We start from the raw sequence: 26,798 nt of genomic DNA, 5'->3' as shown, positions 1-26,798 counted from the left end.
CTCACACCATATGAAGTGTACTTTAATTTTTAACAAATCTCTGCTTTTGTTGCTTCTTTCCTTGCTTTGTTTGTGCATTTTGTCCAATTCTTTGTTTAGGACACCAATAACCTGGACACCTTTCACCAGTAACAAAAAAACTAAGGTTCAGAGAGGTTAGGCAAGTACCCCAAAGTGACACAGCTACTAAATAATAGAGCTGGGATTTGAATCAATTGCCAGCTGGCTCTCAAACTCCATTCTCTTTGCTAGACAAGAAAGCGCTCAATGCCTGCACTACTCATACCCCTGCCTGAGGAATGCTGCCCTGCTCAGAATACCTGCTGAAGTTTAGAACCAGGTGACCCTGCTTTTTGACCCCAAGTGATGGGTCATTTCAGATCCAAAGGTAGCAGTGAATGGCCTGGACCAAAAAGCCAAGCCAAGCCAAGTCAATTACACTCCTCCCCTGAGAATTTGAATTTGGAAAGATTGAGTGTCAATATACTTAACAGAAGGAAGGAAAGTCAAAGAGGCTGAATCAAGGTATGCCATGGGTGTATTTGGAATAAGATGAGCATGCTGAAATTATGAGGGACCACAAACTAAAGTTAACAGAGAAAGATGGGTGGCAGGAAACAAACAAAACAGATGGGCTTAAAGAGGTAGAGGTGCAACTGGAGAAGAAACATTTGGCCCATGAGACCCTTGAGAGAAAACACGAAGAGCCAAGCCTTCAAGTTACCTTTGTTTTCAGCCGTAATCCAGTCATGCATATCCCTAAAATATGCATCCTTTCTTTTTTTGAGCTCATTGGACCGTCCCCGTTCCTTGCAATCAAATAAGCCAAAATAAAATATTCTTTTTATTAAATGTTTGCTAGTGTGACTATTAAGCTTTTATTTGTCATAGTTATCACAAAAGTTTCCATTTCAGTTCTTTCCTTGCTTTTTTTCCATTACATTTTGACTTTTTAAAAGTAGAACCTGGCCAGGCACAGTGGCTCATGCCTGTAATCCCAGCGCTTTGGGAGGCCAAAGAGGGCAGATCATCTGAGGTCAAGAGTTGGAGACCAGCCTGGCCCACATGGCAAAACCCCGTCTCTACTAAAAATACAAAAATTAGCTGGGCATTGTGGTGCACGCCTGTAATCCCAGCTACTGGAGAGGCTGAGGCACAAGAATTGCTTGAATACTGGAGGCGGAAGTTACAGTGAGCCAAGATGGCTCCACTGTACTCCAGCCTAGGCAGCAGAGTGAGACACTATCTTGGAAAAAAAAAGGTAGAACCATCCATCATATAATCAATAATCACTTCACCAGTCAAGAACTTAAACTCATGCAAATGATAGTAACAGAAAGCAGATGAGTGGTTGCGTGAGTCTGGGAGAGGCAAGAGGTGGGAAGAATTGGGAGCGGTGGGCCACAGTGGAATCTAAGGACACTTTGGGGTGATGGGTATATTATTTTGATTGTGATAATGGTTTCATAAGTGTATACATATGTTAAAATTTGTCACATGGTACAATTTAAATGTGTAGTTTATTGTGTGCTAATAATACATTGGTTAAAACCATTTTTAAAAATGTATATTCTTCTTCCCAACAGATACTTATACAATTCTACTCAACTTATTATGCTTTATGTTCTATGCTTACCTATAATTTACCTGCAATTAATTATGATATATGCTATGAGAGATATGTTTCTATTTTTCAGTTTTAATAATCTATTTTCAACAGTTTTCATAAATAATATTTCATTGAAAAGTCATGTGTTGAGCACTGTACTTTTAAATTTATTTTTATTAATATTTTTTATTCCTTGACCAACTTTCCTGTTTTTTGTTTTTTTTTTTGTTTGTTTTTTTTTTTGAGACAGAGTCTTGCTCTGTCGCCAGGCACCAGGCTGGAGTACAGTGAATTTTCCTGTTTTTAAATGTAGATCTGATTTGGAGGTTTGAAATTTTGTTCCTTTGTAGTGTTAGAAAGTCATAGTAAGGCATGGACCCTAGTGAGCATTTTATAATGACAAGAGTATATAATAGAAAGAATTACTATTAGAACTAGTATACATATATTAAAGATTTTATACATTGTTCTCCCCTGCCTTGAACAATAATTTTTATTGTGCCTTTATATCTAAATAAGATCTGGTCTATTGTTAATCTGTCTACTTCTTCTGTACCGAAAATTTCTTTTTGGACCTCGTGGACCATACAGAAGTCTGGTAACAACATTGATCTGGTTGAGTTTCAACACAGGACTATTTTCATCATTTACCCACTTACTAAAACTCTCTTTTTCTACTACTTTTGTTCCAAAGTTCTTAAAGTTAATAGATTTAACTGAGGTTTTACTAAGTACACATGACATGGCCAGCACTCTGCAAGGTACTGGGAGTGCAAATAGACTAAGTTACTCTTGGGAAGCACACCCACCTTACTAACATGGCTTGTTCTTCGTCCTCAAGCAAATAATGAACTGTGTAGCACATGACAGGACACTGAAGAATAGACCCTGGTAAAGACCCTCCAAACGTAACCTCTGGCCCTTTGGCCCTTCAGGGATTACTGGGTAGCACTGCCAGCCCAGAGCTTGAATGGTTTACTAAATCAAACTCCACGAGGTAATGCAAAAAGAAGTCTTGTGTGTTCAATGCTGACAAGTCATACGAATGGAAACTGTCCACAGATTCATCTACCATTCCTTCTCCAGAGGAAAGAACAATCCAATCAAAAGTCCTAACACACCTACAAGTGTACAAGTGTATAAGTAAAGTAGAGGCACTGATTTCAGTGGAATTAGACCTTGCTGGAAATTTTGCAAAAGACCATACAACAAAAAAGTCAACATTTCAAGTAAATATTCCCACTCCAAATTATTAACACAGTCACTCTTATCAGTAGTTAGTATGTTTTACTGATCAATACAGCATAGAGGCTGAAAGGTCAGGCTTTGAAGTCATACAGACATTCTTCACATTCCTGCCTTTTCCTCTTACCCAGAATATGACCCCTGGCAGGTCACTGACCTCTCTAAGCCTCAGCTCACTCCTCTGTAAAGTTACCTTGCAGGGAATGTTAACGAGAGGTAATGTGAATAAAACACTTTGCAGAGACCTTGGCTCATAGGAAGTGCTCAATAAAGAAGAATATAATGTTATTACTATTGTTAAAAGCATACATTGAAAAACTTCTACTTAGCTAATGTAAAAATAATATATGTTTACGTGCCAGTTTGGGAAGCAAGTCAAACATACATGAAACAGCACAGGACAATCCCAAATTATGTAACATCGTCCAGTGTACTAGGATGTTAAGCATGACGTTCCCATTATTTTAGAATTGTGGGAGATGTCCCAAAAGCTGGAAACATTCTTTGTCAAGAACATCTATTCAGGACGTGCTACAGATTGTAGCATTAATTTTGTGACCTCCCCCGCTACCACCTCCGCTAGTTAATCATCCACCTCAAGAATTATAGGTAAGAAGATCGATCTTCAGACTGAAGAGATTCTAGAGAAAAGCATCCAAAGTCCTTTGGGAAGAGGTGCCAGTGTGCCACACTCAGCCCACACACACTGTGAGGAGTAGGCGGTACTTCTCACAGCATTTTGAAGGTATTGCTGCTCCACCTTCAGCTTGCGTGGTTGCTACAGGAAAGCAAGCTGCTGGCCTAATTATTCTTCCCTGTTGTAGACACTCCCTTTGTTCTGGCAGCTTTTATCATTTCCCTTTTACCTTGCATGTTCTGAAGCTTCATTGTGACAGAACTTACCATAGATTTTATAGATTTTATTTTTCCTGCTTTATATTCAGAGTACACTCTCCATTTGAATGAAAAATGTTGACTCTCTTTCAGTTTCAGAAAACTCTGTCATTATCTCTTTTTTATTTTTATGAGACAGAGTCTTACTCTGTTGCCAGATGCCAGGCTGGAGTGCAGTGGCGTGATCTCAGCTCACTGCAACGTCCACCTCCCAGGTTCAAGCAATTCTCCTGCCTCAGCCTCCTGAGTAGCTGGAACTACAGGTGCGCACCACCATGCCCAGCTAATTTTTATATATTTTTTTAGTAGAGACAGGGTTTCACCATGTTGGCCAGGATGGTCTTTGATCTCTTGACCTTGTAATCTGCCTGCCTTGGCCTCCCAAAGTGCTGGGATTACAGGCGTGAGCCACCGCGCCTGGCCACTTAATTGTTTTTTTTTTTAAGAGATGGGGAGTCACGCTGCGTTGCCCAGACTGGTCTTGAATGCCAGGCCTCAAGCAATCCTCCCTCCTTGGCCTCCCAAAGTGCTGGGATTACAGGTGTAAGCCCTGTGCCTGGCCCAGCATACTTTTGATATTGTTTTTTCCATCATTCTCATTTTATCTTGTTCTGGCTTTCCTATACACAAATATATACCCTGTCACCTCAATACATTCTCCACAATTCCTGACAGCACTTCTACATTTTTTTTTTTGTCTATCTCTTTGTACTGTGTTTGGGTTAAGGCCTCAGTACTGTCTTCTAATCCACTACCTCAAAATGTCCAAATGATAACTATCATCTCCTACCATTACCATACTCTGCCCTCCAAACTATTTTTCCTCCTGTCCTCCTTACTTCAGTGCGTGGCCTTACCATCTGTCAGAAATCCTGAGCTTCTCCCAGGCTTACCCTCTGCTATCCTCCATACTATTACTAGAGCGATTTTTAAGTAATACAATTCTGAACATATTGATCCCATGCTTAAGATGTATCAGTGACATCCCACCAAACTTCAGAAACATGGCTTAGAAGTCACTCAAGACACAGTCTCTGCTGCCCCTGTTGGCCTCGTGTTTCTTCACTTTCCCTTTAAATTCTGCCTTTCAGTGATTCATTCATTCAGTATGCAATTTTATGCACTGAGTGTCTGTAATGTGCCAATTACTCTTCTGGGCCTTGAGATGCTTTAGTAAAAAAAGCAGGCCAAAAAAATCCTCTTCATGAAACTTAGTAGGGGAGATAGAAGGTAAACAAAGTCAGTAGTGTCTGATGTGTTGGAGGTAATAAGTGCAATGGAAAAAATAAAGCAAGGGAGGGGAGTGCTGGGGGTGGAACCTGGGTGATGGAGACTTAAATGGAATGGCCAGAGAAGGCTTTACTGAGATGGTGATATCTGCTTGAAGATGTGAGAGAGTTGAGGGCGTGAGTAGTGAAGAATCTGAAGAAAGAGCATGGAAATCAGGAACGTCAAATGCAAAGGTCTTGAGGTGGAAAGTTACCTGACTTCTTCAAGAAACATTTAGTATGTCAATATAGCTGAGCAGACTGGGGAGGGCAGGAATTAAGAGATGAGGGTAGAGAAGTTTCCAGAACCAAGTTCTTGGGCCTTGCAGGCCACGGTAAAGCATTGGGCTTTTATTCTAAATGAGGCAAGGCACTTACTTCACTCAGCGTAGTGACATAAGTAGAGGTAGTAGGACACTTCACCATGGAGGGTATCAGGCAGAACAATGATATGCTCTAGTTTAAAGGATTACTCTGTCTGCTATGTGGAGAACAGAGTACAGGAAGAAAAGGAGGTAAGAAAACTACTTAGACCTCTTTAGGAGGCTATAACAAAAATCCAGACTTGAGATGACGATGACTTGCACTGGAATAGTAGCAGTAGATGAGGCGAGACTTAATGAAATTCTGGATATAGTTTGAAGGACTTTGCTAATAGACTTGTGCTAATTATGGTTTTCGACCATGGAGATACTTCTGTGAACAAAGAAGACAGAAAACCCTACCAGAAAGGTCGAGTGAGGGGCAGAAAAGAAAAAGGGGTGGCAGAGCGGGTACAGTGGCTTATGCCTGTAATCTCAGCACTTTGAGAGGCCGAGGCGGGTGGATCACAAGGTCAGAAGTTCAAGACCAGCCTCGCCAAGATGGTGAAACCCCATCTGTACTAAAAATACGAAAGTTAGCCAGGTACAGTGGCAGGCATCTGTAATCCCTGCTACTCAGGAGGCCAAGGCAGGAGAATCGCTTGAACCCAGGCGGCAGAGGTTGCAGTGAGCTGAGATCGCGCCACTGCACTCCAACCTGGGTGGCAGAGTGAGACTCCATCTCAAAAAAAGAAAAGAAAAAGAAATAGAAAAAAGAAAAATATGGCAAAGATGAGTCAAAGATTTTTGGCCTGAGCAACTTAAAGGATGGAGGAGATAAACAGGATGAGCAGGTTTTGGAGGTAAAATTAGATCAGTTGTGGAGTGTGAAGGTTTGATGCCCAACAGACCTCCTCATGGAGATGTCAAGTGAGTGGTTAGATACGTGAGTCTGGAGTAGAGGTCAGAGAGTCTAGGCTAGAGATACACAATTGGTGATCAGTGTATAAGTGGTATTTAAAGCTATGAGAGTGGATAAGCCCAGCTCAAAAGGACTGTCGACAGAAAAGAGAAGAGATTCAAGCACTGAATCCTGGGCTACTCCTAGTGATTAGTGAAATTAGGAGGACTTGGCAAAGGAGAATGAAGAGTAATCACAAATGAAAGCAGAAACCAGGAGAGTGTGGCATCTTGGAATCCAGAGAAGAAGGTGTTTTAAAGTTAAGGGAGGGACCACTTTTTCAAATACTATTTGAGAACTGAAAATTGGCTATGAGGATTTAGAAGTCACTGGTGACTTTGATAAGCACACATTTGATGGAGTGTTCAGAAAAAAAAAAGATTTATTGTAGCAGATTCAAGAAAGGATTGGTCAGAAAAGGATCACTGAGGAAGAAAAAAGTAAAAACTAGAATAAAGAGAGAACTGGGTTTGTACACCCATGGTTAAAGCAGCACTACTCACAATAGCTAAAATGTAGAAGCAACCCAAGTGTTCATCAACAAATAAACAGATAAGCAAAATGTGGTGTATACATATCATGAAATATCATTCAGCCTTAAAAAGGAAAGACATTCTGACATGTTACAACATCCATGAACCTCAGGAACATTATGGTAAGTGAAATATGCCAGTCACAAAAAGACAAAGTACTCTATGATTCCATAACTTACATGAAATACTTAGAGTGGTCAGAATCTAGACAGAAAGCAGAATGGTGGTTACTAGGGAGAAGGGAGGAATGGTCACAGAATTTCAGTTTTACAAGATGCAGAGTTGTGAAGTTGGATGGTGGTGATGCACAACATTAAAAATGTACTTAATCCACTAAGCCAGTGGTCCCCAACCTTTTTGGCATAAGGAATCAGTTTTGTGGAAGACAATTTTTTCAGGGACTGGGCAGAGGTGGTGGTGAGAGGGGGCACAATGATTTCGGGATGATTCGACTCATTACATTTATAGGGCACTTTATATTATTATTACATTGTAATATATAATGAAATAGTTGTACAACTCACCATAATGTAGAATCAGTGAGAGCCCTGGGCTTGTTTTCCTGCAACTAGATGGTCCCATCTGGGCGATGATGGGAGAAAGTGGCAGATCATCAGGCATTAAATTCTCATAAGGAGCATGCAACCTAGATCCCTCACATGTGCAGTTCACAATAGAGCTCATGATCCTAAGAGAATCTAAAGCCATTGATGATCTGACAGCAGGTGGAGCTCATGCAGTAATGTGAGCAATGGGGGAGCAGCTGTAAATACAGACAAACTGTCACTCCCTGGGTCCTGGGGGAGCGGGGAGGCAGGGGGTGTTGGGGACCCCTGCACTAAGCTATACAATAAACATGGTTAAGATGGAAAATTTCATGTTATATACATTTTACTAAGATACTAAAGTTGGGGGGGGGGCATTGAGAACCAGTGAGTACAGATGACTCCTTTAAAGAGTTTTCTAAAAGGGGGCAAGAAAATAGGACAATAGTTGAAGACAGTTTTTGTTGCTGTTTGTTTGCAATATGGTAGATTAGTTTTCTATTGCTGCTGTTAACAGATTACCACAAATTTAGTGGCTTAAAACAACACAACTTAGTCATCTTACAGTCTTGTAGGTTGGAAGTCTAATGTGGGTCTCATTAGGCTAAAATTAAGCTGTCAGGGAGACTTTTGTTCCTTTCCTGAGGCTCTAGGGAAGAATCAATTCCTTGTCTGTTTCAGCTTCTAGAGGCTTCCTGCTCCTGACCCCTTCTTCCACCTTTAAGACCAGCGACATTGTATCTCTTTGGCCCTCCTTCCACAGTCATATCTTTCTCTGTCTTCTGCCTCCCTCTTCTTCCTCCTGATTCTTCTTTTAAGACCGCTTGTGGTGACACTATATACCTGAATAATATGGGATAATCTCTGTATTTTAAGGTCAGCTCCTTAGCAACCTTCATTCCATCTTCTCAGTTGATTCTCCTCGCTGTGTAACCTAACCTATTCACAGGTTCTGGGAATTAGAAGAGGGATATCTTTTGAAGGTCTGCTTACTACATATGGGGTACATTATAGCATTTGTGTTGATGGGGATACTCCAGTAGAGAGAGAGAGAGAACCTGATGATGCAGGAGAGGGCAGAATTGCTGGTGTGGCATGACAAAGAAAATGGAGGAGCTGGCTTTCTGTAGGAGCAAGGAGAGCTCCTCTCTAGTTAGCAGGAGAGGAAGGGGAGGACAAGGTATGAAGACAGATGTTGGCCAGTGGATAAATGTAGTGGGGGATTGTGAGAGCCATTATCTTCTCAGACTTAGAAGCAAGGTCGTCAACTGAGAGTGAGGATGGAGTAGAATGTGTGAGAGGTGTGAAGAGACAAAAGTTATAAAACTGACAGCAAATAGATGAAAGCATGGGCCAGGATGGTGGTTCATGCCTGTAATCTCAACACTTTTGAGGCCAAGGCAGGTAGACAGTTTGAGCTCAGGAGTTCAGGACCAAGTCTGAGCAACATGGAGAGATCCTGTCTCTACAAAAAAACACAAAAATTAGCCAGGTGTGGTGGTATGTGCCTGTAATCCCAGCTACTCAGGAGGCTGAAACATAAGAATCACTTGAACTTGGGAGGCAGAGGTTGTAGTGAGCCGAGATCGTGCCACTGCACTCCAGCCTGGACAACAGAGCAAGGCTCTGTCTCAAAAAAATAAATAAAAATAAGAATAAAAATAATAATAATAAAATTTTTTTTAAAAAGAAAAAAAAAGAGCAAGATCTTGCTGCCATGTGAGAACACAGGGAGAAGGTGACTGATTATCTGCAAGTCAGGATGAGGGCCTTCAGTTGAATTGGCCAGCATTTTGATTTTGGACTTCCTAGCCTCCAGAAGTGTGAGAAATACATTTGTGTTGTTTAAGCCACCTAGTGTGTAGTATTTTTATGGCAGCTGAAGCAGACTAATTAACAATTGAAAAATTTGAAAAACATTATAGGTAGTTAAGTATTTCTTAGAGAAATAAATTTCTTACTGAGTATTGGTCAAAAGATTGAGGGAGGATGGCTTGAGCCTGGGAGATCGAGGCTGCAGTGAGCTATATGGTTGGGCCATGCACTCCAGCCTGGGCAATAGAGCAAGACCCTGTTTCACTCTGTTTGGAACAGAATTCAAGTCTCCAGCCTTTTACTAAAAAGGTGGGAAGAAGATTATCACGTGGGGGCAAAGATCTCCCATAGGGTCCACAAGGATAGAAGTATCAGAAAGAGTCAGAGGCCTTTGATGGTGGTCCAGTCATCAAAACTGAATATCAAAACACTAGGTGGACATCTGAAAAACACTTTATTCAGATGTTATTTTTTCCACATTGGTTGACTGTTGTTATAGCCATAGTTGTGGAATGAATAAATGAACACAGACTACAAAATTCCTGTTCATCTTCAATCAGCCAGGCCCTCTGATCACCTCCAGACAATCAGGCATGCTCGTCCCTGTGCCTGGCATCTCTCTCTCCTCTCCTTCCCCACTGGATTCTAGAATCAGCTCTTTAATATCCCTTGCAGGGACACCTTACACTAGTTCCCAGACAAGTTTATTCTTCATCTGTTCTCCTTCAATAGACCCTAACTGTACTGTAAATATTATATCTGTTCCACCCTCTTCCCTGATACCCTGCTAACTCCTCATTCTTTCTATTCCACCCCCACCACCCCCAAGGTAGCATCAACTGTGTTCTGTTCCAGAAAGCCAAGCCCCCATCACAGTGCTTGGCAATGCGGTTGCTGTTTAATACCTGATGACTAAGTGGAAGGAAGACAAGGAAATGATCTGACTCTAGAGAAGCAAAAGAACGTTACCTTCAAGCTGAGGGGAAGGCGGAACTATCCGTTTCCTTCTGCTCTAAGTGTCCTCTGGAGAGGATATTGGCGGAGCTGATGCTCTCGTGGTGACAAGGCACCACCCTGTGGAGGTGTCCATGCACTGCAGGTGCTTGCAAACTCCAGGAACAAATCGCAGCCATCTGGGGTTCGCCCCGTCGCTGCCTGCCCTCTCGCTGAGTTCCCACCCTCCCTGATAAGAGGCCCACTTAGGACTCCCGTTACATGGATGGCTTCCCAGGACCTACTCCTGAAGACTCCTGAAAAAAAAAAATAAAATTATATATATATATATATATATATATATTTTTTTTTTTTTTTTTTTTTTTTTTTTTGAGAATGAGGTTCGCTTTTGTTTCCCAGGCTGGAGTGCAATGTCACGATCTTGGCTCACCGCAACCTCCGCCTCCTGGGTTCAAGCAATTCTCCCGCCTCAGCCTCCCGAGTAGCTAGGACTACAGGCGTGCGCCACCATGCCCAGCTAATTTTTGCATTTTTAGTAGAGACAAGGTTTCACCATGTCAACCAGGATGGTCTCGATCTCTTGATCTCGTGAACCACCCGCCTCGGCCTCCCAAAGTGCTGGGATTATAGCTCTGAGCCACCGCGCCCTGCCTATTTGTATTTTTAATTAGTACCCCAAGTAATTCTTACCATTAGGGAAGTTTGGAAAACAAATCACCTTTGTTTCAATCACCTGTGGAACTGGAGCATTTATTTTTCCCCCCAGTGACTTTACCACGAAGTTAACCTTGGAATATGTCAGTGGTTAATACACGGAATGTTCCCGAGATTCCTCAAGAAAGAAGCTACGAATACTTCCAAGATATTATTCCGCAGCGTTTACAGTAACGCTGTCCCTTCCAGAAGGATTCAAGTGACGGCCTGCTTTGACGGCGAAGACCACCGAGTAAACCAAACTTCAAGGGCTCTGGCCACGGGACACTGGTCACTGGTCACTGTCCCCTAGTGCTGGGATGACGGCCCGAGTGTGAGAGCATCCCACTCACTCCTCTGGCAGATGAGGTCAGATTGCTGAGGGGGCCAGAACAAGTCTTTTTATCAGACTCTGGGTGGAAAAACATGAAGTGTGTGTGTGTGTGTGGTGGGGGGGTACTTTCTCTTTTTAATAAGATTCATTGTTACGAACTGTTCTAGGCAAGGAGAACTCAGGAGAAATGGGCCCAGGTTTTGATTTCTGTTTTCACCAAGCCGCAAGTCCTCATCGGAGTGAGAGGTGCGGCAAAGAGTCGCCTTCCTTCCTTCCTAGAGGGATCCAAATCAGGCTGCCCTTGCTAGTCAGAGTCCAAGGGGCTCTGCCATGGAAAAACGACGGCAAATGTTTTTCAAGAGGAAGGAATTCTCCAGCCACTCGTGACCTTATGAAATCCATCTGGGCCAAAAAGATAGTGGACGCTTGGCTGAGGGCCCCAGGGATACACAACGTTTCCTTCTATATGGAAGGGGCGGTACACTTCATGAAACTGCACTGCACACGGATATCAAACCGCTAGCAGAAGGCCCGCTCCGTGACGATGCGCACCGCTCCTAGTCCCTCAGGCAGAGACCCGCGTCAAGCGCAGGCGCACTACCGCCCAGAGCCCGGCGCCTGAGGCGGGGCGAGGGCCAGTCACATGGGCCCGGAGCCCTCTCCTCGATTTCCCTACAAGGACTTGGGGCGACCGGCCCCACCCTTCGCCGAGCCCTGGAATGTGCGGCAGGGCAAAGCCACAGGACGGACGCAACCATCTGCGGAAAGGATGCGGGGAGGAAGACTTAACACTGCAAGAAAAGGTATAAAAAAGATGGGAACTCAATAACAGGACCCAACGAACCATTATATGTTGCTCTATATTCTACATTACCCACTTTACATTTCCTTCTTTTGCTCTTAGTCAAAACCGCGCCCGCTGATCACACTGGCGACTTCCCTTCCTGTCGCCCCTCCGTGAAGTCAGGCCCACTCTGTGGGCCAAGAATGGTGACCTAGCTTCCTTCCGGCTTGCTAAGCGGAGGCCGGAAGCGGTGGTGTTTAGCTGCTCTCTGGGTAGCAAGGTGGTGATAGCTGCAGCCAAGGGCCCGCGGAGGTGCTCGTATTCTTGTAACTGTGCCGGGTGAGTGATGCTCGCGGTCGGGCGCGTATTCTCCATCAAGGGTACCCGTCTCCGCGGGGTGGCTGGAGGGCTGCGGGGCTCCGAGTGCCGGGAACACACCTGAGCAGGTGTGCCACCCAGGTCCCCGGTTCTGGGATCCGAGGCCATGGCCGGAAGTGGCCCAGACCCGAACTTCACTCCTGTGCCCAAACTTGGAGCTCTGGAAATGTGGCTTCGCTCACTGGCGCCTTGAGCTTGGGCGACCGCCCGGCCCGCGAAATCCGACCCCTGCAGAGCTGACTCCGGGACTATTTTAGTTTTTAACGTCAAGTTGCCCGATTCAAGAGAGTTTGCGCAAAAAACATAGACCATTGTCCCTCCTGCTGCAGCTGTTGCAGCTGTGTGGCTACGTGTGGTAGGAATAACCAACTCAAATTGTTAAGTTCCTCAGCTCAGTATCCGCTCCTGTACTTAGAACTTTTCTTTAAGCAGGGACAAAGAGATTTGGCGTTTAGTTTGTGGCTCTAGGAAAAACTCCAAAATATAATACCTTGTCCCATTTGAGGGGAAACTTTGGGCTAACTCAATTCGCCACGGAAGTGTTTTCTTTTAGTTTAGTGGGTATATGAATATATGTATCAGTTCTTGAGAGACATATGGATTTAGCAGAGATTTTAACTTAAGTGCAAAAAGTTTTATATCGAAAGGTGAATAAAGTGAATATTTCTTAAAATTGTTGGTATTTGTTTCGTGTTCTGCAAGGGCTCTGATAAACGGTAATCAGAAAAGCACTTAATTTTCAAAAGCGAGGCTTTCCTGGCAAGTCAGCCCTCACAGCTAAATTGTCTTTGTCAAGTGGTGAGAACTTCAGGGTGTGGCAATCCAAGGTGACGAATCCTACCTTCAACCGGAAGTTTGCATAAGAAATGAAAACTTGAATTACTTGGAACGGAAGCACCAACTTGAAAATACACTTTTTAAAAATTGTGGTTAGCACCAGAAAATTACTTAGGTTTTTAAAAAAGTTTATTGATTAAATGAGGCAGTATATTTGGTCAGAGTTTGGAAAGCCAACCAAATAGTAGGTGCTGTCACACTGCACAGTGTTTGTAAGATGGTAGCTTTTTTTCTTGGAGAATATCTCATATTTCTCAGAATCTTATCAATTTGAGTGTCCGTTTTGTAGAAAAAGTTTCTAGATTATTTTACGCTTATTATCACTTTGTAAATGCTGGACTCTAGGATTCTAACCAGAGGATTCCAATGTATATATTGGTATGGGTAAGTCCCATTTTATAAGTGAACATAGTTTCTGAAAAATCTCATGTTCTTTGGTGTGTGGGGAAAGCCACTTTGAGAATCTCTTTTTTCTCCCACCTATTAATCTAGTCTAAAATTTTCCTTAATCAAGGTGTTGTATAGCCTATAATGATTCTGAGCTAAAACACAAAACAAAATAAAAACCAGATTCATTACCACCAGCACTCCACTCTCCTGACTTAAAAAAAGGTTATGCTCCTTTACATCTGTAAACTTCAGTATCTGGACTGCCCTTCATCCACTTTCTCATGCATCTGAAATCCTCGTATATTTTGTAGAAGCCTGTTCTGTAAGTCTCCCTGCTTTCCAGTTTCACACAACAGATACCCCTTCACACCAAAGATCTTTCATTTACTCCTTCAAAAATAAAGACTCGACTTTATGATTGAGGAGCTTCGTAATTTGGGCGCCTTGGGTCCTTACCTGGCCATCTTTGCATTCTGAAGAATAATTACATTGACGTAAAATCTTTTCAATTAATTTTACCCTGTCTTGCTTTTTGTAAAAAGTAATTTCACATTTTTTAGATTAAGGTTTTTTAAACTTACATGAGAGTTGTGCATTTGCTGAAGGCTTATTACATGAAGAGTGACAATCTCACTTGCTTGAGGGAAAGTAAAATGAATAGCAAACTAGAATCAGAGCAAAGAGGATCCTGACAGTATCAGAATTGATCTGCTCCTTGAGATCATCCCTCTACCATTGTTTATTCCACCCACACTTTTCGTGTAATAGGAAAAAAAGCCCCAGTTTCTGTATTTTGGAACAGTGACTGTGAAGCCAAACTCCCTATCACTGAAAGACTCCAGGTTTTTGGTAGAAAACAGATCAGAATCCAGCCTCCTCGAAAAAGTAAAGGCCTACGTAGTAACTTGCTCAACATTACGCTATCAGTTTTTGGTAGAATTAACTTAATTTGTTAGAATTAAGACTAACACTCAAATCTCTTAATTCTAATGTGCCTTGTAGCTTCTAAATGATCTCACACTGAGTTTTTCAAGGTCTTCCTCCTCCCCAATCCCTTAACTACTTCAGAAAAGGAGTATCTTTTCTGAACTCACAGCATTTGATAATTATGTACCATCTTACGAATTATTTTTCATTATTGTCACACATTGTTTTAAGTTTAGAGTCATAGCTCTGGAATGAAAACGACGTGACTCATTTCATAAGTTGAACCAATCATCTCATTTCTTTGTAGTTGGCTTCCCAACTGTATTTTAAGCTCCTTGAAGATAGGACGCATGCCTTACATTTCTTAACTCTTAACTAGTATTCCATATAATTAATATGACAGTTGATACACATTAGTGTAATTAACTGATCATAATAAAATTGATAAGATTAAGTATTGAATATGCTGAAAAGGAGTTCTATATGAGGCCATTGTCAGTGCTGACCAAAAAAAAAACTTCAAAAATCTATTTTATAATACATTTACAAAGTCCAAAGAAATGCGTGATTAAAAGAATAGGAAATACATCAGAATTCAAAAACATACTACTTTACAACCAAAATTAAGTATTTTGAAAGGTATCTAGAGGACCCTCATCAATTTCGTAATATGAGATTTTGTATAATAGATTAAAAAAACAGTTATGTCAGCCATTTGACCTCATCAGTTTCTTTGTTCTTAAAATAGCTGACATTTCTGCATCATTAGGGAAAGACAATGTTGTCACACAAAACTATTTTTAAAGATGTGCTTTGGCTTGCAAAGGCGTGACATGCCTAAACTATTAAAGTGATATGGACTGGTAAATGTGCCACTCATTGGGTCTCAACCTCTTGCTCCAAGTCCTTGAGTATATTTAAGAGATGGAGGAATATTATACTCTATAACTGTAGTTTTTAAGACAGCTTTATAACAGAAGAAGAAAGTACAACCCCATGTAGTTTAGATATTAGTGGGATTTACTACCCCCAAAAGGTATTGTTGCATGAAAATATGCATTTATGAATGGTTTAAGTCATGAAAGGCAACCTCCTAAAAGTTGATTAAAGAATTACTAGGAAATATGGGAGCAGCATATATTCATAACTTCTGTGCTGTGTAGGATATATCTTTCCAACAATATATTCCAGTTGCCATACAGAGCTATATTGGATGGGCCAGAATTTGTGACTACCCTTTGTGGAATTTCCTATTAAAATCTGAAAACAGATTTAGTTTAAAAAAAATTGAGGCAGAGCTTTTCTAATTATTTCATAATTGTATTTAGCCTGAACAATGTGTTTATAGTCAAGGAAAGAATGTAAGAAATTACTTTTTAAACACATCGGAAACATTATATTCTTAGGATCACTTTGGAGTGCTGAGATCTAGGTGGTAGCTCATTCTTTGCAGTCCACAGTCTTATTTTTAGAGCAATGGCATAGTGTTTTGCCACATCATAGCTAAGTGTTGTTTTCAGAACGTAAGCTTTAAAATTGTTATCCTGGTCAGAGTGAAATCAGTAGTGCCTATTTTAGACCTGCTTGGAAGAGTATAACTCAATGCAGTGTCTTTCTTCTGCTGCTAATCGGTTTTGCAGACTACCATCTTCACTGCAACTCTGAAGGATGGTATGGTAGAATTTTATTGTCTGATGACTATGGGATTTTTACCTTCAAACAAACTTGTAGTTTTTAAAAGATTGAGTATTAAAAGGAAAATTGCCTTTTTATTTTAGGTGTTATTAGACATTCTTTTTAATTTTAACTTAAATTTTATGAGATACATTTAGATAAGAGGGCCAAGGTAGCTTCTACCGTTAAGATGTTTTATAAAACTTTTAGAATTATTTTAACAGCTGTGCTGTGATTTCTGTTTAGAGGTCTTAGATACTTCAAGTGATTTAGTGTGGCTGTAATGCAATAAGCTGGTTTGGACAGAGTGCAATGTCTGTAAAAAGTATAGATGAATTCCCTTCAGTTTTTTTATGCTTTACTGTTAGCCTTTCAACAAATAGTTTTCTTGAGCTACTTTTGCCCAGAGGTGAGAATACAATGAAAAATGTTAGTTGAAAGTGGAAGAACAATGTTTGCCAATAGAGATTAGGAGATGAAGACCTGTTCCATCAGTTAGTCATTCTTTCTACTTCCTCACCTTTCTGTCTACCGTTCGTTTAGGCTAAGGCTACAAAGGGTGGACCTACTGAAGATGAATTAGTATCCCTCAGCACCCTCATAGTGCTGAAGTATAGAATTTGGCAGTTTCCCAAGTGCCTAGTTTTTTCTGCTTCTTGGTTTTTTATTATCAAATCAGCAGATTTGGTTATCAGCTGTTGTTAGCTATACAGCAGTATGGGACATATGTACTCTTGTTGATACGTTAAGATGTATTTTCTTAAGACATTTCTAAGTAGCTCAGATATATTTGAGTTACTTAGTTGATTCTGTATACTTTTGTTAATGATTGTTTTGATTCAGACTTAAGTAATCTTAGATGTTGATTTGGTTTTTATTGTATTTCCTTTCCTAATTAGGATTTAACCACCACCATGTCAAGCAAAAGAGCAAAGACCAAGACCACCAAGAAGCGCCCTCAGCGCGCAACATCCAATGTGTTTGCTATGTTTGACCAATCACAGATTCAGGAGTTCAAAGAGGCCTTCAACATGATTGATCAGAACAGAGATGGTTTCATCGACAAGGAAGATTTGCATGATATGCTTGCTTCATTGGGTAATGCTCAGTTTAAGTATTATCTGTTAGATAGACAGAATTTGCATGGTGCCGTTCATGTTTATTAAAGCTCTGTGAAGCCTGTCTACTGAGTCTACTAAGGTTCAAGTAAAGGGTGGAACGGTAGTTCCCACCGGACCACCAGCAGATTGCTGGCCCTCTCTTAGGACTGAGTTGGTGTGTGTGTGTGTGTGTGTGTGTGTGTGTAAAAACACTGATCTTGATTATAGAAGCAGTATTATTTCCTTCTGACATTCCAGTGGAATATCTTAACTGTTTAATAGGCCCTATTCATTAAGAAGACTTTTCTACCCAAATAGTTTTGCTTTCATGAGTGCAAACAGCAAACCATATGAATGATAGTCTTTCTTGCCAAAATGTTTACTGTCATTAATAGTTGATGTGTATTATAATGTAATTAAAATTATGATCTTTTTAAAAAAATTTATTTAGGGAAGAATCCAACTGATGAGTATCTGGATGCCATGATGAATGAGGCTCCAGGCCCCATCAATTTCACCATGTTCCTCACCATGTTTGGTGAGAAGTTAAATGGCACAGATCCTGAAGATGTCATCAGAAATGCTTTTGCTTGCTTTGATGAAGAAGCAACTGGTAAGTGAGAGGTAACCTTTAATTACAAATTGATTTAATTTTTAGTTATGGTAACTAAAATATACAGTAACTTAAAATATGATAACTTAACGTGCTTAGGTTTATACCACACCTGTTTTTTTAGGCTTCTCTTGGTGTGTTTGTCACTTAACTTAGCTGCATCTGCCTTAAATAGTTAGTAGTTTACAATGAATGGGTTGTATTTGAAACATCTTTGGAAAACTTACATTACCCCTTTCCTAGCATGTTAACTCCATAAGGGTTAGGCTCTCAGAAAATATGTATTAAATAAAAATCTTCTACCAGAACAATCTTGAATGAAGTATAAATTGTTATAGGCTGTAGTACCACTATAATCCTGTGTGTGTTTACCAGGTATTTGTCAACTCTCAAATTGTTTAAATCTGACATCTAAACTTTATTTTAAAATACGCCCAGTAGAACTTAGGGTCTGGAATTAGATTACCTGGCTTCAAAGTCCTCTTCCACATAATAGCTGTGTAATTTTGGGCAAGTTGCTTAACTTTCTCTAAGCCTCTGTTTTCTTATTTGTAAAATGGGCAATATTGCCTACCTCATAGGGTTGTTGTAAGAATTAATGAGGTAATTGAGATGTACATGAAGTACTTAGCATACTGTGTGGCATAGAGTTAACTCTAAAAAAAAAAATGTTAACTATATAGGGGCCTGATCCTTTGGCAGAAGTGTATGTAAGAGAAAACATAATGAGGGAATATTTTCCGTGATTCCCAAATCACATGGCGTAGCCAAATGTGTTTAGAGAAGGAAGACACACTCTTTGGTTGCCTGCAATATTAGTAGTAGTTTAAACATGGGTGGTTGCCAGGGCCTGCTGTCGGAAGCATGGTCTCTGGCTTTCAAGGCTCCGCACATGTACGTGCCAGTTATTTGGAGAATCTTAAAAATACCAATACCAGATAGTAAATCGGGTGACATCTGATTCTTGTAGGCAAGCAGGTTTTATGAGAACCCTGGTATCAAACTCCCAGAGTAAAGAGCACGCCTTTCTGCTTGCCACCGCATACCCCCACTGCCTAGCACAGTGCCTGCCACATTGTTGATGCTCAAATAATCTCATTTTTACATATGAGAAAACCAAAGTCAGGGATGAAGTGAAATGCCTGAAATAAAATAGCTTATTAAAAGTGGGCCTCAGCTGAGCGAGGTGGCTCATGCCTGTAATCCCAGCACTTTGGGAGGCCAAGGCGGGCAGGGCAGATCACGAGGTCAAGAGATCGACACCATCCTGGCCAATATGGTGAAACCCCATCTCTACTAAAAATACAAAAATTAGCTGGGTATGGTGGTACGTGCCTGTAGTCCCAGCTACTCAGGAGGCTTAGGCAGGAGAATCGTTTGAGCACGGGAGGCAGAGGTTGCAATAAGCTGAGAGATTGTGCCACTGTACTGCCTGGTGACAGAGCGAGACTCTGTCTCAAACAAAACAAAAAACAAACTTTCCAGTATTCTTTCCACTATACCGCTCTATTGAAGTGTATGATATAATGCTGATTTTAGTAAGGCAGATAAATGTTACTTGCTTGTAGAATACAGTGTGACCATTCATGCCACTTGAAGGAACCATAAGGCTTAGATTCTTTAACCATACTTTTTATTACTTTGTTTAGGCCTAGGTTTAGTCTCTAGTATCAAGAGATCAGAAGCTGAATGTGGAGGCAGAGTGATAGAGAAGAGTGATGCTGCTAAGCAGCTGGGCATTTTTCTAGGCACTTCTCTGCTGAGGATGTTTTAAGTAGGTAGACACCCTATATTTCATATATTTGCATTTTTATAGTTTTTAACATACAGAACATGCTTAGTCAAGCATAGATATTCTTTGTAATTAACCCTAAGAGTAGTATGTGTTCTGATTCTCTGTTTATTCTCCAGGCACTATTCAGGAAGATTATCTGAGAGAGCTGCTGACAACCATGGGGGATCGGTTTACGGATGAGGAAGTGGATGAGCTGTACAGAGAAGCGCCTATTGACAAAAAGGGGAACTTCAATTACATCGAGTTCACACGCATCCTGAAACATGGAGCAAAAGACAAAGATGACTGAAAGAACTTCAGATTCCAGCCAAACGTTCCTTGTTGCCACTTTGGGTATTTCTGAGATTTTCTCTTGCATGCCCTTAGCTTTACGGCTTTTGCATTTCCTGTTGTATTTATTCTCAGCCATTTTGGGCACATGTATCTTTATACTCAGACTGGAAACAGGACTTTCTATTAATATCATTTTCAGAATAGAAAATAGGGTAATTTAACCTACCAGCCCCTCCCCCCAATAACTGCAGTCTATACAGAGTCAATATATTTTTTCAGAGAAACTTATTCTCTCATTTTTTTCTGAACCATAATTAAACTTTATGATAAAATACTTCATTGTTTAAACTTCTTATTTACCAAAATTGGCTGTTGTTGGTTTTACTTCTATCTTCCAAAGAAAGGTAGATGAGGGAAATCCTAGAAAATGATACGGTTATTAGAACTTTCTCTTCCTCCAATTTTCCTAACAATCCTACCTCTATCTGTTATTCATTCCTCCTCCTCCCAAGGATATCCAATTTTAACTGCCCTGATCAGGTTTTCTGCATTTTGTTTGCAAGTCTTAAGATAATTTCCTGTAGAATTAGCATATATATGATAGTTTCTGTAGCTTTAAGTCCTTAAGTTGACATACCTGCCAACATTTCCACTTTTTTTAAAGTTTTGTAATTTCTGGTCATTTAAAATTAGATCAGGTCACTGAGTGTAATTTTAATTTGTCCTATTTTTAAAAACCATTTTGGCTTAAAGGATCTGTGGAATGCTACCAAAGAGAACCTTTTACGATGTGTTTCAAAGTGCTGGAAATATAATGCAGTATTTTTTTATTATATGTAGTTTTTCTTTAACACAACAATCCCTATTGAAAGATCACATCTGTGGGTCCAGGCACAGTGGCTCATGCCTATAATCCCAGCACTTTGGGAGGCCGAGGTGGGCCTGTCACCTGAGGTCGGGAGTTCTAAACCAGCCTCATCAACATGGAGAAACCCCATATCTACTAAAAATACAACATTAGCCAGGTGTGGTGGTGCATGCCTGTAATCCTAGCTACTCAGAAGGCTGAGGCAGGAAATGGCTTGAACCCGGGAGGCAGAGGTTGCAGTGAGCTGAGATCATGCCACTGCATTCCAACCATGGCAACAAGAATGAAACTCTGTCTCAAAAAAAAAAAAAAGAAAAAAAAGAAATCATATAATATTTGTTTATGCAAAGATTCACCATGAGTCCATGTGTGAGTTTTTGACATTCCTGACCTTCCCACAATCAAAACAGCTGAACCTACATGCCTGAGAAAGTGAGGTCATTATTTCAGCCCTAGAAATAACTTTTGCTATTTGCAGAAATGCAGAACGGTTTCAGAATTAATCAGGGAGTGGTAGACAGTTTCATTCTTTTTTGCCTTTAAAAATGTAACTCTCAAAGGACTTCAAGATTCTCTTTTTTTTCCAGACAGGGTCTCTCGCTCCATCACCCAGGCTGGAATACAATGACATGATCACAGCTTACTGCAGCCTTGACCTCCTAGGCTCAAGTGATCCTTCCATCTATCTCAGCCACCTGAGTAGTTGGGACTACAGGCATGTGCCACCATGCCCAGCTAATTCGTTAATTTGTTATAGAGACAGGGTCTCATTATGTTGCCCAGGCTGGTCTCAAATTCCTGTACTCAAGTGATCCTCCCACCTCTACCTCCCAAAGTGCTGGGATTACAGTTGTGAGCAACCATGCTCAGCCCAAAATTCTGAGTCTCAAAGATTCATGAGTTTTAAAATATTTGAAATGGAGAAAAAGTTGGTTGAAAAGAGTTGACAAGTAGCCTATGAAGATGAGTAATTGACAATTACTGTAATAACTTCAAATTTAATGCTACTATTAACATGATTTTCCTTGGACAAACCATTACTTCATTCAGTAAACAATTACTAAAAGCCTTCTGGGCAGCAGACCTTTGCAGCCAATAAGATAGATCAGCTAGATCCTGTAACCTGGGAAGGCCAATGCTATGGGAATAGAAGGACTAGCCAAAGCTATTCCTTGCTTTCTTCAACATCCGAACCTGCCTTCAATCTTTCTCTTTTGTTTCTGAATTTTATTCAGCAGTTAAGCCAAAGTACTTTTTCCAGGCTATGGCCATGGTGCTAAAATCTTGTTTTTTGAATTGAATTTCCATTTCAAGAGAAAAAATTATCATCTGCTTTGTTAAATCTCTAGTGAAGAACAGGCAACATTGTTTCCACTGTATGAAAAACATGGTACTACTATAATGATTTCTTGCAGGGTCCCCATTTCCCTTTCAGGTAACTCTTCATAGAACCAACTTGCATTAAGAACAATGATGTACCCTGAATGAAATAATTCTCCTAATTTAGTAATAGCATTCTTTGCTTAAACAAGAATGATTGCCAATAGAAAGGTAAAAGCATCCATTTCAATGGTGTGTTTGACTGAAAAATCAGTCTCAAAAGTTTCCATGATGAAAGTAATACTTGAAACAAAACATTTCAGAAGTTCTAGCTGGGCATAGTGGCTCACATCTGTAATCTCAGCACTGTGGAAGGTCAAAGTAGGAAGACTTCTTGAAGCCAGAAGTTCATCATCAGCCTGGGCAGCAAAGCAAAACCCCAACTCTGTATGAAGATTAAAAAATAAAAATTAGCCAGACATGGTGGCCGATGCCTATAGTCCCAGCTACTCCAGAAATGGAGGTGGAAGGATTGCTTGAGCTCAGGAATTTGAGGCAGCGGTGAGCTGATTGTGCCACTGCACTCCAGCCTGGGGTGACAGAGCAAGACCCTGCCTTTAAAAAAAAAAATTTTGGACAAAGCCGATCTAATCAGGGTGGCATCCTTAATCCATCTGCGTATGATGATATGATCATTTGGATTCCAGGCCCCAAATTTTACTTGAAAGAACCAATGACTTGATGAGAGCAAGAATTGAATGCTCCTGGGAAAGAGAGGAGGAAGGCCAGAGTATAAGAGAAAAAAGCAAATTGAGAAAGAAAGGGAACCATTTTCTACAAAGTCAAAAGAGGAAGGACAGGAAGAGGTTTAACAGCTAGACTTGAGGATCAGATAAAAAATGATCAAAGAGTTCAGAGAGGTAAATTGAACCACAAAAACAGTCTTACAGAAACCTAGTTTATTTCGAGAGTTAGGAGGTTAGTCTGTAGTGTCCCAACACAGAAAAGTGGAGTCTGGAAAGGTTTAAATGAGACCCCCCCCGCCACCCCGAGATTTGACAAGATTAGTCACGTTTGATAGAGCTATTAGGTACTGAGTTTTGAGTCCACAATCCATAATGCAATACAGGATAGTGAATAATGCCTAGGTGAGGGGTCAGACAGACCTACACTTAATTCCCATTTGTTGCTACATAATGGCTTTATAGCCTTACATAAATTATTTAAACTCCCTTGGCATATTTATTCATTTATAAAATAGAAATAATGCTCTTGGTTCATATCAGGAACATACTATTAATATATAAAGCAGCATCTGTGTGATTAAGAACAGGGTGGACTTGGAGCCATACTTAGTTAAGTGAATTGCACCTGCTTATTTGACTGGCTTTGTGTTTTTGGTCACGCTTAATTGCTAGTTTCCTCATCTGTAAAATGGCCAATACCATCCGAGTTTCTTCTGAAAATTAGAAACATGAAAGGCAAATGGTCTGGGGCACATTAGGTATTCAAATAGTAGTTATTCTGTTTACCAGTGAGCCAGTGAGAAGGGTCAAAAGGCCTATCTTTAGAGATTCAGGCCTGTTTGTAGGCTGAGTGGAAGCAGAAAAACTAGGAGGAAACAGTTAGTGAAACAAAATGGATCATGTCTAAGAACTAGGAAGTGACAGAACCTAGATCACATGTAGGATTGCCCTTAGAAAAGTGAATGGATTTCAAACTAGAATTTCATTAACAGGTTCTTAGGAAGATTTTATAAGACTATGCATAGAAATACCTGTCAGTTTGTCTGGTACCTAGTGGATGATGAAGTAGTTGACTTCCGCTATCCTGAGCAGGTCCAATATGCCAGACTCACGTGTGTAGCATTAGGCCCTCTTCATAGGTACAATTTATTGATTTCCCTGGAACCTCATTTTTATTTTTTCTGTCCATAAAGGGATTGTTGAAGCTAATCGCACATTGAAGAAATGCCCAGTTTTTCCACTGCTGTTTACTCCATTTCTACTTGCTCTTCCATCTTCCAAAACTATGTCTTTTTATTCTAGATTTCACTGCGTCTCCTCAAATAGCACAAATTATGACTTTTCTCCAGTATTTATCCACATACATTTTAGAGTTGTAATGAGTTTACAACTTGTTTCGTTGACTACTTAAATCATATCTCATGTTTTGGCATAGCCACCATTGTTTTGTTTTGAGTATGTTGCTTTTTCAACCATTCTTAACTTCAGTTATCTTTGACGTGGGTATGCTATAATTAACAATTTCCCAATGATACACATTTAGATACCCAGCTATTTTTATTAGTGAATAAATTTTTATTAATAAATGAGGCCTATTTATTATAGGCTTTTCTTTTGCATCTAGATAAGACAATATACCTTAGAATTATTTTTTCAGGGCCGGGCGCGGTGGCTCACGCCTGTAATCCCAGCACTTTGGGAGGCCAAGGTGGGTGGATCATGAGGTCAAGAGATTGAGACTATCCTGGTCAACATGGTGAAACCCCGTCTCAACTAAAAATACAAAAAAATTAGCTGGGCATGGTGGCACGTGCCTGTAATCCCAGCTACTTAGGAGGCTGAGGCAGGAGAATTGCCTGAACCCAGGAGGCGGAGGTTGCAGTGAGCTGAGATTACGCCATTGCATTCCAGCCTGGGGAACGAGTGAAACTCCGTCTCAAAAAAAAAAAAAGAATTATTTTTTCAGAACAGTGCTGTCAAACAGAAGTTTCTGTAATGATAGAAATGTTCTCTGTGCCATCCAGTAGGGACACTAACCACAAGTGGCTATTGAGCACATAAAATGTGTCTAATACTGGCCGGCCCAGTGGCTCACGCCTGTAATCCCAGCACTTTGGGAGGCTGAGGTGAGCCACGAAGTCAAGAGATCAGACCATTCTGGCCAACATGGTGAAACCCTGTCTCTACTAAAAATATAAAAAATTATATTTTTATATATGGGTGTGGTGACACTTTCCTATAGTCCCAGCTACTCAGGAGGCTAAAGCAGGAGAATTGCTTGAACCTGGGAGTCTGAGGTTGCAGTGAGCCGAGATCATGCCACTGCACTCCAGCCTGGGTGACAAAGCAAGACTCTATCTCAAAAAAAAAAAAAAAAGTGTCTAATACTGCCAGGTGCACTGGTGCAGTGTCTCTCACCTGTAGTCCCAACTACTTGGTAGGCTCAGGTGAGACGATTGCTTGAGCCCAGGAGTTCCAGGTTTTAGTGCATTATGTTCACACCTGTGAATAGCCACTGCATTCCAGGTTAGGCAACATAGGGTGACCCCATCTCTAAAAATAAAATGTATCAAATACAGCTGAGGAACTGAATTTCAAATTAACTTTAGCCACAGTTGGTTAGTGACTATTGTACTGGACAGCACAAATCTAGAAACTTATTTTTTTTTTTAAATTAAACTGTGGAACCAAAACCTAGGCTACAGTTAAGGGAAAAGAGTAACTATTGTAGAACCAGGTGTGTCTTTTCAACAATTACTTTTCTAACACTTGAGAAAATACATACAGTTGTGAACTGGATTTAGAGCTGCGCTACTGGGATGAGGACCACCACATCAGCATCACATGGGTGCCTACCAGAAATTCTAATTATCCTCCAGGCCTTACTCACTGAATCCTAATACCCGGTTTCGAGGCTCAAAAATGTTTTAAAAAGCCCTGTGGGTTATGATGTATGCTACTGTTTAAGAACTACTGCTATAGAGTGCTGAACACAAGGTCCCTCCCTTCTAGGAATTTCTGGTCAAGGATTTCTAGAATATAAACTCCCTGAGAACAGAGGCTTTGCCTTCATCTCTCAGCATCCGGCACTTGTCAAAGCAGTAAGAAGAGGTCAATAAAGATTTGCTATTAGATTGCCATTCTCCACCATCCTGAAGTAATGCTATTTATTCATCTACATTACCTCAATGTGAGGTAAAATATCCTAAAGAACATAGCCATAAACACGATCTAGAACAAAATCTGAAAAACGTAGTTTCGTGTTTTCCTTTGTTTTGGCCAAGAGCATTATATATGTCTGTGCATGTATGTATGTGCGTTGCCATTTTCTTGATAATTTAAAGGAAAGCAAATAATTTGAATAAAACTTTCTTGTGGCTAAAAGGGGAATGTAGGCTGTGACCGCAAACCTTATGAGGATAAGATAGGAGGAGTAGGTTAAAGGATTTAACTCGATCTGGAATGCGGTTTGAAAAGAGAAGGGGATTCTGGAGCGGACGAGAATCCCCCCGGGCGGCGCCCTCACTCGACATTACACTGGACGAACGCTAAAACCTGACTTGTCTGAAATTCAAATTTAGGAGAACTGTACTTTTACTTGCAAAATCTGGCAACTCAGGGTTCGGCCCTCCCAAATCCTTGGCGGATCGCGACCCGCCTGGGTCAAAGGGGACCCCAAATCCTCGGCTGATGGCCGCCCGCCGGGGTCAAATTCCAGCGCCCAGCCTCGCCGCGCCCAGCCGGCCCAGGAATGCGGAAGGGCCGCGGAGCTGCCGTGGGGAGCCGGGGGGTGGCGAGGGCCGGGCTGCGGGTGACCGCCGGGGCGCAGGCAGCGATACCGCGGCAGATCGGAGCAGGCCGAGGAGGCAGCTAAGACCCCGGCCGTGTGCGTCCGGTGCCAGCAGCCCCGCTTCTCTGCGATCCCGGGCACGACTCTGCC

At 41.1% G+C, this 26,798-nt stretch overlaps 2 protein-coding genes across 5 annotated transcripts in view; one reads left to right on the top strand and one right to left on the bottom strand.

Annotated features, from left to right (window-relative positions):
* Positions 1–12,145, bottom strand: part of MYOM1 (myomesin 1) — a 195,149-nt gene extending 183,004 nt beyond the window's left edge. For both annotated transcript variants that reach the window (XM_035270670.3, XM_078347837.1), the window contains exons 1-2: positions 12,032–12,145; positions 10,142–10,422 (exon numbers count right to left, since the gene is read on the bottom strand). The gene's annotated coding sequence lies outside the window, so the exon portion shown is untranslated. The remainder of the gene's footprint in view (positions 1–10,141; positions 10,423–12,031) is intronic.
* Positions 11,761–20,256, top strand: LOC100410505 (myosin regulatory light polypeptide 9). 3 transcript variants are annotated; one of them, XM_002757088.4, is made up of 4 exons: positions 11,761–11,956; positions 17,043–17,241; positions 17,695–17,856; positions 19,768–20,256. In XM_002757088.4, exons 1-4 carry the CDS (start codon positions 11,873–11,875, stop codon positions 19,938–19,940), a joined length of 618 nt encoding a protein of 205 aa, XP_002757134.1. In that variant the 5' UTR covers positions 11,761–11,872; the 3' UTR covers positions 19,941–20,256. The 3 variants fall into 3 exon arrangements, with proteins under 3 accessions (XP_002757134.1, XP_054099996.1, XP_002757132.1); XM_054244021.2 differs by lacking the exon at positions 11,761–11,956 and adding an exon at positions 12,170–12,276; XM_002757086.6 differs by lacking the exon at positions 11,761–11,956 and adding an exon at positions 16,093–16,140.
* Positions 20,257–26,798: the final 6,542 nt, after the last annotated feature.

The sequence above is a fragment of the Callithrix jacchus genome, chromosome 13 (genome assembly GCF_049354715.1).
Source record: "Callithrix jacchus isolate 240 chromosome 13, calJac240_pri, whole genome shotgun sequence".
In the NCBI taxonomy this organism is placed as follows: Eukaryota; Metazoa; Chordata; class Mammalia; order Primates; family Cebidae; genus Callithrix; species Callithrix jacchus.
The sequence above is the reverse complement of the archived record's forward strand: the minus strand, read 5'-3'. Positions and strand labels throughout refer to the sequence as shown.

Coding starts and splice junctions, on each gene's coding strand:
- LOC100410505 (XM_002757088.4), top strand. CDS start 11,873: ATGTGCGGCAGGGCAAAGCCACAGGACGGACGCAACCATCTGCGGAAA. Junction 11,957..17,042: donor ACTTAACACTGCAAGAAAAG/GTATAAAAAAGA, acceptor TTTCCTAATTAG/GATTTAACCACCACCATGTC. Junction 17,242..17,694: donor TGATATGCTTGCTTCATTGG/GTAATGCTCAGT, acceptor AAATTTATTTAG/GGAAGAATCCAACTGATGAG.